At 37.6% G+C, this 13,902-nt stretch overlaps 1 protein-coding gene across 1 annotated transcript; it reads right to left on the bottom strand.

The window, feature by feature from the left end:
• Positions 1-10,007: 10,007 nt before the first annotated feature.
• Positions 10,008-12,878, bottom strand: LOC120769173. The gene is made up of 2 exons (XM_040096056.1): positions 12,793-12,878; positions 10,008-11,378 (listed from the first exon to the last, which is right to left on the bottom strand). The coding sequence occupies exon 2, from the start codon at positions 11,373-11,375 to the stop codon at positions 10,101-10,103; it is 1,275 nt and encodes a 424-aa protein (XP_039951990.1). The 5' UTR covers positions 11,376-11,378; positions 12,793-12,878; the 3' UTR covers positions 10,008-10,100.
• Positions 12,879-13,902: the final 1,024 nt, after the last annotated feature.

Genomic DNA, 13,902 nt, shown 5'->3' with positions numbered 1-13,902 from the left:
TATTATATATAAGTAGTATATAAGTAGCAAAGGCAACAGAAACGCAAAAAAGGTACTAAACTCGATTTTATTTTGTAGTACTTAATACAGTGTGTTTGAAAATTGTGCAGATAATGAACAGCATTTTTTAAAGGATAAATTATATTTCGAAATTTTAATAGTCTATGCTATATATTACAACATGTTAAACGAAGTATAAAATAATAGTTTAATTCTTCTAAACTAATCGGGTTACATATATATATACAAATAGAGTTATTTGTACAGTATTAAAATTATCAGGCTATTGTGGCGATTTGAATACCCTTTATCTATCTGTACATTTGCCTGAGTAAAATGATGATATATTGATCAAATTTCGTACATACAGATGTACATATATTCTTTGGTACACTGAGGAGATGGGTATTGCAGATAGACGAAATCGGTCTATTACTACGCCTTTCTGATGCCGTTAAGCATAAAAATGCACCAGCGTCTCATCATCCTCCGCGCATGCCCTGCATTCGGTTGACTCCACTTTTCCCAATTTTCTCAAGATAGGAGCTTAAGGGTAGTTGCCATGTGATGACCTCACAAAATTACTGAGTTCCTATATGCCTAGATGCAGAACATTTTTGGCCTTTCCACACTACCTCAAAATAACTTTGTGTTACGGTCCGTGTTGTTACTGTTCCAAGTCCTGAAGTGTTTCTCTAGGATCCATTGCTCCAAACAACTTTTGAAGTTGCTGAATGGTCTGGGACAGCTTGGAAAAATTGTGTCTCCAGCTGCCCAGGAGCGGACCAGCTTGTCTGCCTTTTTATTTCCTTCTATATATATGACTAGGATGATGGGAGATGATGTGAGCGGAGTTACCTACTGAGAGCCGAGTTATTGTCTGCTTGAATAACCGAATTCCAGTTAGACTTAGTATTGGATCTACAAATTGCAATACACTAAAAGATTTATGGCCTTTCTGAATAGAGTAGAAACCCACTGCACCTTCTTTTATGCCCACAATTTCAGCCTGAAAGGGGGAATTATAGCCATTTTGCTTAAAGCTACAGTCTTTGTATGGATTACTATAGAAAAAGCCCGCACCTGTTCCTATTAGTTCATTAACAAGGTTAATTATGATAGTATGATTGTCTGACTCGCTTGCGTATATATTGACCGAATTTTAAAGATAACCTCCAGAACCTCAGTTGACGTAGTTTTCATTGTTCGACAATAGACCATATGAGGTCGTAAAGCCCACTTTGGGGTAATGAATCTTCGGAAAGGATTCTCGATTGGAAAGGCTTTTGAAGCCCTGCTCTCAATGTGTTCTCTTCAGCTTACTTTTTTATCTAAGTTCACACTGGATAGTCGTTTAGGATCCATTCCCGAACAAAGAACAGTGAGATCGTCCGCAGAACAGACGAGCTTAAAATTCCCCCTGTCGAGTTGAAGTATGAATTCATTGATTAAAGTAATCCAAAGCAAGAGAGAGATAGAATGCCTCCTGGCGGGGCCACAATTGATCTGATGACCGATTTTTATACCTTCCCCAACGTATGTGGCTTGTATATTGATTAGCATGTGATTTAACCAGGCCAGCAGGTTGTGAATCATGTCAAATGTAGCGATAGCCGCTATCAGTGCAGCCGTACTAGCGTTATTGAATTCACCATCCTCGTCCCCTAACCCTAATATAACCAAATATAATGATTTCTACTCATCTGGTTGCCTTTCATGTCGAATTTATCGATCTTATTCCGATTAATTGTTAACGATTTACATCCGAACTTAGACGAACCGATGGACGAAGCATTAGCTTAATGTATAAGTTTAATATTTGTAGATTGACTCGTTCAGCACCATATATATAATTCTCAAAATAGTGTCAAAGTCAAATGAATGCCACTAAATTACAACACTAAGTGTATTCAATCAGATCCCATAATTGACTTTAGAGATTTTCGCGTGTGCACTGGCACACTAAACATCGAAGTTCCGCGAATAAGAACTCTTTTTTCCTTTAAGTCCATTCTTATATAACTGCCCTCGCCTGCCGCTGTTAAGTCTTCAACACTTTCCAAAAACTATAAAATACTAAAGACACTAACAATTCAAATGTTATGTATTTACATTTTCGTTTTTTCTTTAACTCGGACTCATCAATCGTATTGTACAAGCGCATTGTCCTCTCCTGCTTATCCTTCGATTGGCAACTATGCACGCACGTACACGTAAATATGTATTGTATGTATGTTTTAGCAGCCTTTGGCACCTACACACCTTCATACATTCATAGATCCATATATACAAGTAAGAATAGTTGACTCGCTGCCACACGCTGCGACTTTAATGGCTCTATCGACATGCACTCGCCAGGTTGTGCCCAAACAGTTTCCAGTCGCTGTTTGAAAACATTTCGGTTTACAGCAGTCACTAGGCACAGTTCCTCCTTGCAAGCAATAAATAAATAAATATTGGTGTGTGCTTATGTACTGACAATGGCCTTGCATACTTGCACATTATTTATTATGTGTACTGCTTTGTTGTTTTTGCTGTGTCACATTGTTGCAATTCACTTAAGATGAAATTAAATTGTCAGCGCGACAAGGTCGTTGCGATCATTAACAGATGATCGATACAGTAACATAAGCATGCCGCGCAACTCAACTGCCGAAGGTCAGTGCACAGTTGGTGCGAACATCCGAACATCGGAATTGTCAACACGCCAAGCCACCCACTGACTTGTCGTTTCGTCCTTTGCGCAGAGCTCCTATTTGTTTGCGCTCGTCGCTTTCGTACTTTCGCAACATTGTTCCGCTCACAACGCCAACAATTCGCTTGCATTTCGTGTATTCGTCGCCTGCCTTCGGTTGGACTTCGTTTTTTTTTCATACGGTGTATGTGTGTACGTATGCATCGCTTTGTTTGTTGCCGCTAACTCAGTTTGATTTCTATTTACGTTGGAAATTCAGTTCAGGTTTTGATCTTCAAATCGCTCTAATCGATTATGAATGCTTAGTGGGATCAATCGTTAGCTGGGACGTGGCGTGTATTCTCAGTGGAGCGTTGTTGTGGTGTCTTTCTGTTTGGGTGAATTTTCAGCTTCCTTATGGACAGTATTATAATAGATTTTGTGTTCGTTGGAAAATGGTAGTGATTTTGTGTGCGAGTAGTTGGATACGCTATGAGGCGGGTAGGTTGGAAAATTCAATTCGAAATGGTCGTGTTGGAAGTTATGTGGTTTTCACTGAATTTGTCTTTTGTGGTTTCCCAGTATGCCAGAAAACAGTATGCTTGTATGTATGTTAATTATAGGAATATCGATTCTAGAATAAACAATATATGGTGATAAAAAACATTTCATTTCGTTGAGTAAGTAAAAAAATCCATTAAATCTAAGTCTAGAACACGTTGTCTCACCGCTTTTGGAAAAATAGCCGAATTGCATCCATCAATTCCGTGGGATTATGATATCTTAAACATTCAAATTATTTAGCAAACAAGGTATCTTTTCTCTTTCATAATATATGTAAAGCTGTTCGCTTATTTAGGTGCCTATACGGCTGGGAGTCCTTTTCATATGGCGGGTCCCAAGCCCAGCGCTCGATCTGGAGAGGGACTGGGACTTTAGCTCGCCTTCAAGCGTCGGTTTTTTGGCTACCCAGAGGATACTTGGTCTAAAATCGAAAGTCGTGAGCTGCTTAAGCCATATGTAAAAGAATTGATCCTCGGGAGGGACAGGGACTTTAGCTCTCCTTCAAACTGATGTTTTTGGCTACCCAGAGGATAATTGGTCTAAGACCGGAAGTCGTGAGCTGCTTAAGCCATATATGAAAGGATCGATCCTCGGGAGGGACATGGACTTTAGCTCGCCTTCAAACGTCGGTTGACTCCCTAGAGGACACTTGGTCTAAGACCGGAAGTCGTGAGTTGCTTGAGTCATATGTAAAAGAATCTATCCTCGGGAGGGACAGGGACTTTAGCTCGCCTTCAAACTGATGGTTTTTGGTTACCCAGAGGATACTTGGTCTAAGACCGGAAGTCGTGAGCTGCTTGAGCCATATGTAAAAGAATCGTTCCCCAAGTGTATGGCGCTCAGACAACTTTCCTCACTTACGTAAACCTCTACACATGGTTCCATCCTCTGGAACGGCTGGAAGACTACTTATTCTGAGATCTAAATGGGGAAGCTCTCTGGCATTTTATAAGGTAATTTGAACCTGCTGCCTAGAGTTATACTGAGCACATTTGGTACATTACACGGCTTCTTAAATAATGAGATCAGATTGATTACAGATAGACGGTTTTACCCATTGCGCTTTTAAGACCACTCGAGTCGATTAATAACTTCTTGTTGTAACTGTCTTCTCGAACTTCTGTATTAGGGCATTTTCTTTAAAACGACATTTTAAAATTTATATTGGTTTCGCGAAATCATTACTTCTTTCATTGTACCGTGTATACTATAAATCTCCAACTTCCACCATGACAAAAAAAGCATCCCATACATTTTCACATGCTATTCAAAGAAATAGTAGGAGATCATTGCTGAGGTCGCAGCTAGTTTTCCCAATAATCATACGTATATCCTTCAAGCTTTTATGACCTTGAAATTATATTTATGAGATCTTCCGTTATATATGTCGAAATTATAAGCGTATTTAAGATACTTGGTATGTAATTTTTGATAGCGCGTACTTTTAAAGTGAAACTCTCTATATTCTACTATCAAAGAGGGGCTAAACCCACAAGTTTTGAGGCGAGACCAAATGGGTAATAATTTTTATGAAACACTATTTTCATAGGAGAAATTCGTTTGAAGGAGCGGTTGCTAAAAGCAAAAACATTTCTTGATCTACTTCTCTTCGGAACTGGGATCATCAATTCTATGTCAAACTTCATCATTTCTTTCGGCGATACAAGCCTACAGAGCATATTATTACATTCTGAACAGGGTTTATTAAGTTTTCCACGAAATTTCTAAGCCCAAGAGGAAACGTCGAAGACCTTATAAAATATACATACATATATGTACATATATAAATTATCAGCTACGCGCTAATCCTACTAGCAAAGAGATATCGAGCTTAAAGTTTGCACACATCCTTTCCTCCTCCATAAATTGCTTATTTATCGTAACCGCCAATATTGAACCATTATAGTATATAGCTGCCATACGAAGTAACCGATCAAACCCAAGTCATTGAATAGAAAATTTTTTATTTAAAAAAATCGCGGGCGCCAGCGTTGGGTAAAGAAATTAAAATGTTTAAATTAGCCGACGGTGAACTTCAAACGCTTAACAGCAAATTATACCGTAAAAGCACACCTACATACTTGATCTCACAAGCAGATATGCTTCGACTATTATATAAAACAAGTAAGGAAGGGCTAAGTTCGGGTGTCACCGAACATTTTATACTCTCGCATGATAAAGTGATAATAATTTACATATTTTTTTATTTGGCTGTAAAATTAATTAGATTAGATCTATTTGTGTACTTCGAGTATTGAATTGTATTTTTATTTCCTATGTATGTATATTATACAGAAAAGGCATCAGATGGAATTCAAAATAGCGTTATATTGGAAGAAGGCGTGGTTGTGAACTGATTTCACCCATATTTCGTATAAGTCATCAGGGTGTTAAGAGAATATTATGTACCGAATTTCATTGAAATCGGTTGAGTAGTGAGATATGGTTTTTGGTCCATAAGTGGGCGGCGCCACGCCCATTTTCAATTTTTAAAAAAAGCCTGGGTGCAGCTTCCTTCTGCCACTTCTTCCGTAAAATTTAGTGTTTCTGACGTTTTTTGTTAGTCGGTTAACGCACTTTTAGTGATTTTCAACATAACCTTTGTATGGGAGGTGGGCGTGGTTATTATCCCATTTCTTCCATTTTTGAATTGTATATGGAAATACCTGAAGGAAACGACTCTATAGAGTTTGGTTGACATAGCTATATTAGTTTCCGAGATATGTATAAAAGACTTAGTAGGGGGCGGGGTCACGCCCACTTTTCCAAAAAAATTACGTCCAAATATGCCCATCTCTAATGCGATCCTTTGTGCCAAATTTCACTTTAATATCTTTATTTATGGCTTAGTTATGACACTTTATAGGTTTTCGGTTTCCGCCATTTTGTGGGCGTGGCAGGGGGCCGATTTTGCCCATCTTCGAACTTAACCTTCTTATGGAGCCAAGGAATACGTGTACCAAGTTTCATCATGATATCTCAATTTTTACTCAAGTTACAGCTTGCACGGACGGACGGACGGACAGACGGACGGACAGACAGACATCCGGATTTCAACTCTACTCGTCACCCTGATCACTTTGGTATATATAACCCTATATCTGACTCTTTTAGTTATAGAACTTACAAACAACCGTTATGTGAACAAAACTATAATACTCTCCTTAGCAACTTTGTTGCGAGAGTATAAATATACTTTCATATATACATACAAACATACATACATACATATGTATGTATGCGCATCAATACAATTAATTCCATAAAAGCGATATTTAATGATTAATGATAACTTTTATGCATAGCACTTGCAGTGTTAAGCTATTAAGCCATATTTTATACAGAACCTACACTCAAATCATTTGCAGCTAATATCCTGCATATGTCGAGCACACTGTATACATGTACATATATGAATTACAGAACAATCATATACATATGTATACATTTGGTATTTAAAAGTCATCGCTGAATGCCTCCCTTGTGCCTTTCATGTAGAGTTGTTGATGATATTGGCGATAGTGACCGCTAACTCCACCACATCAACGCCACACTTGCCGTCGCCGTCGTCGTCGACTATGTGCCACTATCAGTGTTAATGGTTTTCCATTGCGGCAAAATAGCGCAATGCCAATGCTAGTTCTTACCAGCATTTCAGCTCATTTACGGTAAATGCGTCAACTGCGGTCAGTCGGCCAACGCCACTTGACTATTTCCATGCATATATGGCCATGTCAGACACTGCTCATATGTATTACATACATATGTATGTATGTGCATATGTATAAAATAAACTTATACGCATGTTGACTTACTGACATTAGTGGCTGGTCATTGGTTTCTGTTTGGCCGTTGGTTGGCTATTAGGTCGCTTGGCTGGTGCAGTGGGATTCCTTAATTTCGGACTGCGTTCGGCTGACGCCTAGCGTGACGATCGCAATTGCCTTTATTACATTATTATTGCGCCGTTTATGTGTTTGTGTGGCGCTCAACGGTTACGGTTACGCTTTTACGCAAACAAAAAAGAATAATAAACAATAACCAAAAAATAACTAAAGAATAAACACACATACACAGGCATAGCAATGTAAGTAGGCTGTAAGGCCAACAAAAATAGGCAAGAAGTCTCAGTCTGAAGCACTAAAGCAAAGCTTAGGTGTTGAAGTACACACAGCGTAGGCGCAGTGGAAGAGCCTAGGAATCGGTCTTAAATACTTGTTTGTGTGTATGCGTAGTGACGTTGGCTAACTAAATTGGCAACCTGCTAACGCTAAGCTAAAGCTTGTTGTGCGCAAGAAATTTGTTGTGCACTGAAATGACGTTGGCAGGCAATAACTTTTTATATTCTAATTAGTTCTATATTTTTTTTGTGGTATATGTATAGTAGTTTGTTTTTCAATGTGCAAAGTTGTTAAAGATGGCAGGCGGCAGGTAAGGTTAACGAAAATGTTGCATGCGCGGCAGCCAAAGGAGTAACGAACGACATTGTCCGATATTTAACGGCGTCGTTGAAAGCCTATCTACATACTAGGCAACCAGTTGTGAAACATATAAATACACAGCAATAGGCACACTCATAAATACATACATATGTATGCAATGCAACAATTCTCCTTCACCCCAGTCAGCAAGGACTTTGAAAATTTTTCTCATATGATATTATCAACCGATACCACTGAATTTATTGAAGGTGCTGCTCAACATTTCCATACAGGCATGTAAAGTTAACCTTTTTTACTGTATAAATATAGTAAATATAGGTATTTACATCAAATTACAGTCTGTAGCATTTTAGGTATTTTCGTAAAAAAAGGGGGCTTTGGCTGCACAAAAGCTATAAGACCCTTCACCGGTACATTTCTTTTCTATTTATCTTGATTTTGATTGGATAGTTTGTATGAGAGCTATATGCTACAGTGAACCCATATCGGTGTTTCTGACAAATATGCAGATACTTAGAGAAAAAGAGAGAGTGCAAAATTTCAGAATCATATCTCAAAAATTGAGGGACTAGTTTGCATATAACGGTATTTAATGGGGTTTTCAATAAGAGCGCTACAAAAGTATGGACTTGGAATATCAATGAAATTCTTTATTCCTGTGAAAGTACATTCGATGCCATTATGTATGGAACTCGATTTCTTTTGCATGACCAACAAGGGCATGCTTGCAGAAGACCGGACGCTGAACTCAAATTTCGACGGTTTTCGAGCATAAATCGACTGATATTGCTGCAATTTCACAGTAAATAGTCTAACGGCGTCAAATCGCATGACCGAGGTTGCCGATTGACTGGGCCATTTCGTGAAATAACATGTTCACCGAACTGGTTTTTCAATAAATCGATTGTGACATTCGTAGTGTGCCTTGAGGCGCCGTTCTGTTCTGTTGGAACCATATAATGTCCAAGTCCATATCATTCAATTCGGCCCATAAATATTCGGATATCATTGAGCGGTAGCGATTTCCATTCACAGTAAGGTGCCGGTCTTGATCAATACGGAAGAAGTACGGCTTAATGACGCCGCCGGCCCATAAACCGGAACAAACCGTAATTTTTTCGGGATGCAATGGTGACACATGAAGTACGTGTGGATTGCTGACTGACCAATAACGCATACTTTGCTTATTTATGAAGCCATTCAGCCAGAAATGTAGATGATTTTTCGATGAAAATCCGGATAATTTTCAAGTTGTGGCTCACTCCAACACACGAACATACGACGATTGTGCGGTTTCAATTCCTGCGCCAATTTGACCTAGTAAGGATGTAAGCCAAGATCTTTTCGCAAAAATCGCCACAACGACGTCAGAAAGATGCCCAACGCTTGAGAACGACGTGTGTGGGACTGATTTGGGTCTTCCTCAATTGATGCGCTTGCGGCAACAGCGGTATTCTCGACAGAACGGTCATTTTCTTGTTTCACTGGAACAAGAACATTTTGTACTGTGCCTGTGGATTAAAATTTTTCCACTAGACGCTCAATTGTTGATCTGAGAGGACGATTATGACAACTGTTAAAGTTGAGGCCACTGACTCCGAATTTTGGTAGTAATTTCTAATGCTTTCAACTCGTTGTTGGAACGTACATCATTCCATGATGAGATGGTAAACCTTACTGAAGTGAAATGTCAAAAAAGCGGAAAAAAGTATGGCGTCGTTTGCTGTCCCTATTGATCTACTTTTGTAGCGTTCCTCTTGATAACCCTGTTATAAGATGAACAGACAGACATACGTGGCTTAATCGACTCAACTCATCACGCCGTCATTTATATATATGTACATATATATACTATATAGCGTCTCCAAAAGTTTTTCTTTTGTCAGTCCTAATGGGCTCTTAGAAAACTTGAGATTCCTCAAGCATCTTCAGCCAAACAATTATTAGCAATATGCGTTTTGTTATTGGATAGGTATCCTAAGCTGTAATTGTATTTCACTGGGTCGAATCATATTACGTATATTTTTTGTTTCGTAAATTTGTCGATCCTTTGGTCTGTCCGCTTCTCTTACAGTGACGTAAATTATTCACCAAATAGTTTTAGGGATGGTTTACTACTCTAGGGGTCTATTTCGGTCACTTAGAACCCAGGATATAAATATTATGAATCAACGGTCGCGAGAATGGTCCATTCGTCGATTCAACTCAACAAAACTGAGAGTTATCATCTTCTTTATTTATTTCAATACTTAGTTATAAATGCTTCCAAGTAATAAATTTGTTAACCTATTAGATAAACCTTTTATTTTTCATTATTGCTACAATTTATCGATTATCCCTATACAAATCCTACACTTACAAATATTCACAACCTGTCTTTCTTAACTCTTTATCACAATATATAGCGTCTTGGAGAACAACTAAAAGGTGGCGGAGCGGCAGCGCTTCCATTTGCACGTTTTAACTGCAGCCACATCGTCATTTCTGGCATGTCCGCAATGTGGGCACTTCTCATCGGGTGGCTTTTTCCAACGCACGAAATATGTTTTATAAACGACGGCGTGTATTTTGTTTTTGGGCTTGGGCGCTTTCGTGCGCTTGAAGAACCAGCGAAATACGTTTGTGCGACGTTTTGTTGCCTTGCTTTCCACTGGGGATTTGGTGTTGTCCTTTCGAAAAACTTGCTTCATATCCAAGTCATCATCATTTATCCAGGCTGCGTGTTGTTCTAGCGAGACTGCATCGTGCAGGGATGTCTGCAAAGCACCACCGAAGAAAGATGGTGTTGGCGCCACTTTTAATGGCGTGTTTAAAGGACTACCAAAAGCGCCTTTATCAACTTTGTTATCGTTCTCTAGAACCGGCAAGCCATTCTCGGCGTTACGAGCTCCCTGGTAACGCAGGTCCAACGGTTCCGCTGTGTCACTTTTAGTAGGTTGTATTGTTATCACTTTTCCGGGCGCTTTCTGTTTCCAAAATAGTCCGAAAATTTTTGTGCGCGTGTCAAACACCTCAGGTGTTTCATATGTGCGCCAACAATGCGCTAGTGGACACTTTAGCGTGGAATGAGTTTTGCCAGCATTCGTATTCGCAGCTTCTTCCATTTTCACCCTACTCACGGTTGTCAAAGGTAGTACGCGTCGATTTCTTTGGCCGGGAAAATAACGCAAGAAACCTTTTCGTTGCGCACAATTATCACTCGATCTGTCTTCTTCTTCAGCAATTGTATCCATAGTGGCAACATGTTCCATTTGCGATGCAGGTATCTTTACCAAAATGTAATGATCATTGACTAAACAAATCTCCGAGACACGTTTCGGCCGTGTAGTGTTCGTCGTATTGAAAAAATCCGTTACATTGGCACCCTGATAAGCAATGAAATCGCCACGTGCGAGTAAATCATCTGGCAAACGATAAAAGCTTTGACTACTTCTAATGCCACCGGCCCCCGAATTCGGAGTGTTCGACGTGGTAGCGCTGCTATGACTCAAAGTGTGTGAAAAACTCTCATCAGAGTCATCCAGCGCAAGTTGTGGGTGACGTATTGATGGCTGTAAGCTGGCTGATTGGCATTCGTGTCTTCGTGTCGACTCTTCACTATGAATTTCACGAAAATGGACATGTTTTCGGCGTGTTGTATCAGCTGGAGCAGACGAAATATATCGAGTTTTTTGTATATTGCGCTGCACTGACATTTTCTGTTGAAACAAAACAAAAAGATTGCTATTAAATATACATACATATGTATACATATGGATGTATGTACATACGTGTGTGTTAAAAATAAAATGATGTTAGGGTGGTGCCATAAAACTTCAGGGGCATTATTTGAAAATTATAATAAAGACATTTTAGGTTTCAACTATTTCAAAATTAATTTAATAGTCGGTGAGCAGGGCTGCAAATAATGCATCAAAAGGGTAAACGAAATAACAATTTTTAAAAATATATATTTTTTTTTTTTTAACATAAAAATTTTTTTTTTTTATTTTTAACAATTCAAAATACTTTTTTTTTGTAATTTTAACAATTAAAAAATATTTTTTTTTTATTTTTTAAATCCGAAAAACTTAAAAAATCTTAAATCTCAAATATCGGATTGAAAAATTAACAATAAATTTTGAAGCCCAAAAATTGGATCAAAATTGAGAAATTAAAATTTAATTAAATTAAAAAAATAATAGTACTTAATCAAAAAATGAATGGCTCTTAAAAATAACATACTAAAACTCCCATCTTTTCGGTATGTGGGAAAAAATACTCCGCTTAAAATAATAAAAAAAATCCGGGACAATATCAATAAATTACTTTAAACAAAAGTTATAGAAAATAAAAATGTGTATAAAAATTGAATAATATTTTTTTATAAGATTAGATTAGATTTTAAGTTAGAAAAAATGAAAAAAAAAAATGTATTTTGCTGTATTTGATCAATATCGGACAGCTAGATAATTTTGGATTAGGCAGGACCAAAAATTGTAATAATTTTTTATTAGGGACTTATTTTTTCATGAAATATAAATAACCTTTTTAGTATTAGAAAAAAATATAAATAACACAGCTCCCTTCTTTCTATAAATATGTACATATGTACATATTTTCACCTAAAATGCAAAATAACATAACATCACTTCATAAGTTGCGAAGGAAAAACAACACTCATATTGAAACAAAATTTGAGTTCTGGTTATAAAATGGTTATATATTGGTTATATCTCAAGCGGAAGGCCAAAATTTTGTGATACATATGTACATACATATATTTTAAACATCTGAAAATATTTATATTGACAAAGTTGACATATGAGTAAAAAAAATGTAAAACCTAAATTTAAATTAGATAAGATGATACTAAAAATAGTTATGAGAATAGCCGAACACGCATTCACTTTCATCATCCGCCATCGAACAAACTGATGAAGGCGTGTTTTATTCATATAACAAAACTTGAATACTCATTTAATGGAAAGACACTGGTTTAACCAGTTGCTGTGTGAAAGAGGGAGGAGTCAATGCGCTGAGTTCATAAGCAAAGAAATCTTTTACACTCAATATGTTAAAACCTATAAAAAAATACTCAAAATACTATTATCTTAAAATACCATTGCATACTTCTAGGCAGGCGCATGCTGCGTCCGTATCACAAGAGGCTACCGCGCGAGTAGGTTGTAGTTAGGCGGTTAAACTTTTTATAAATGACCGTTAGTTTAAGTTTTTCATTGTAATTTTTCACATACATATGTAATTATTTAGCAACAGTTGCACATACACCTTTACACCAAATACACTGCAATGTCTATTGGTAGTGGTGAAATATTATTTATTTCCTTTGTGACACTGCAGTATTTTATTTATTAAAGCAAAAGCAAAAATAAATAAATTCACGTTGCCGCAGCGACATTGAAGTAGCGGTGGCAATGCCAATAAAAGTTCAGCATGCACACATACACACATGTACGTATGAATATACTATACATGTATAGCGCAAAGGCAACACACTCATTTCACTCGTGTTGAATCGTAAACAACGAAACGTCTATGAATTTCTGTAAGAGTCAATGGCACTGTGCTGATATTCAGAAAAAAGTTTCATGTGTTGTAATTGTAGTTTCAGTTGTTTATGTGCCTTTCACCGCAGCTGCAGAATTTTTCATTTCACTAGTTATTTTTCTGACTTCACTATTGTGAGTGCTACGTACGAGTATTGAAAGGTTCTTATTTGCTGCGCACACGAAACTCGACTGAAATTTGTTGAATTCTTGGCGCGTTGCAAAGCTCCTAGCACCGGCACACTGGCACACTATGTGCATGTGTGTGTGGCGGTTGTATATGTTTTATATTGTCGAGTTTTAGGCTGCATTGTTGCAACTAAAGTTACGAGACATACATATCGACAATTAAAATGCAAAGGAACGTAAATTCAAATAAGAAAAATAGAAAAAACGTCAACTTCGACTGCAGCGAAGCCCTCATACTCTTCACAGGTGTATATTTGATAGAATAAAAGGGTCCAGAAAATATTTATCTAGATTTTGATACGCCAGTTTGTATGGCAGCTATATGCTATATTGGTCCGATCTGAACAATTTGTTCGGAGATTATATCTTTGCTTTGGACAAAATTTCGTGCTAAATTTCGTGAAGATATCTTGTCAAATAAAAAAGTTTTCCATGCAAGGACTTGATTTCGAACGATCAGTTTGTATGACAGCTATATGCTATA

Source organism: Bactrocera tryoni, chromosome 2 (genome assembly GCF_016617805.1).
Source record: "Bactrocera tryoni isolate S06 chromosome 2, CSIRO_BtryS06_freeze2, whole genome shotgun sequence".
In the NCBI taxonomy this organism is placed as follows: domain Eukaryota; kingdom Metazoa; phylum Arthropoda; class Insecta; order Diptera; family Tephritidae; genus Bactrocera; species Bactrocera tryoni.
The sequence above is the reverse complement of the archived record's forward strand: the minus strand, read 5'-3'. Positions and strand labels throughout refer to the sequence as shown.

Bases quoted from the DNA above. Each gene is read 5' to 3' on its own strand.
- LOC120769173 (XM_040096056.1), bottom strand. From the start codon at position 11,375: ATGTCAGTGCAGCGCAATATACAAAAAACTCGATATATTTCGTCTGCT.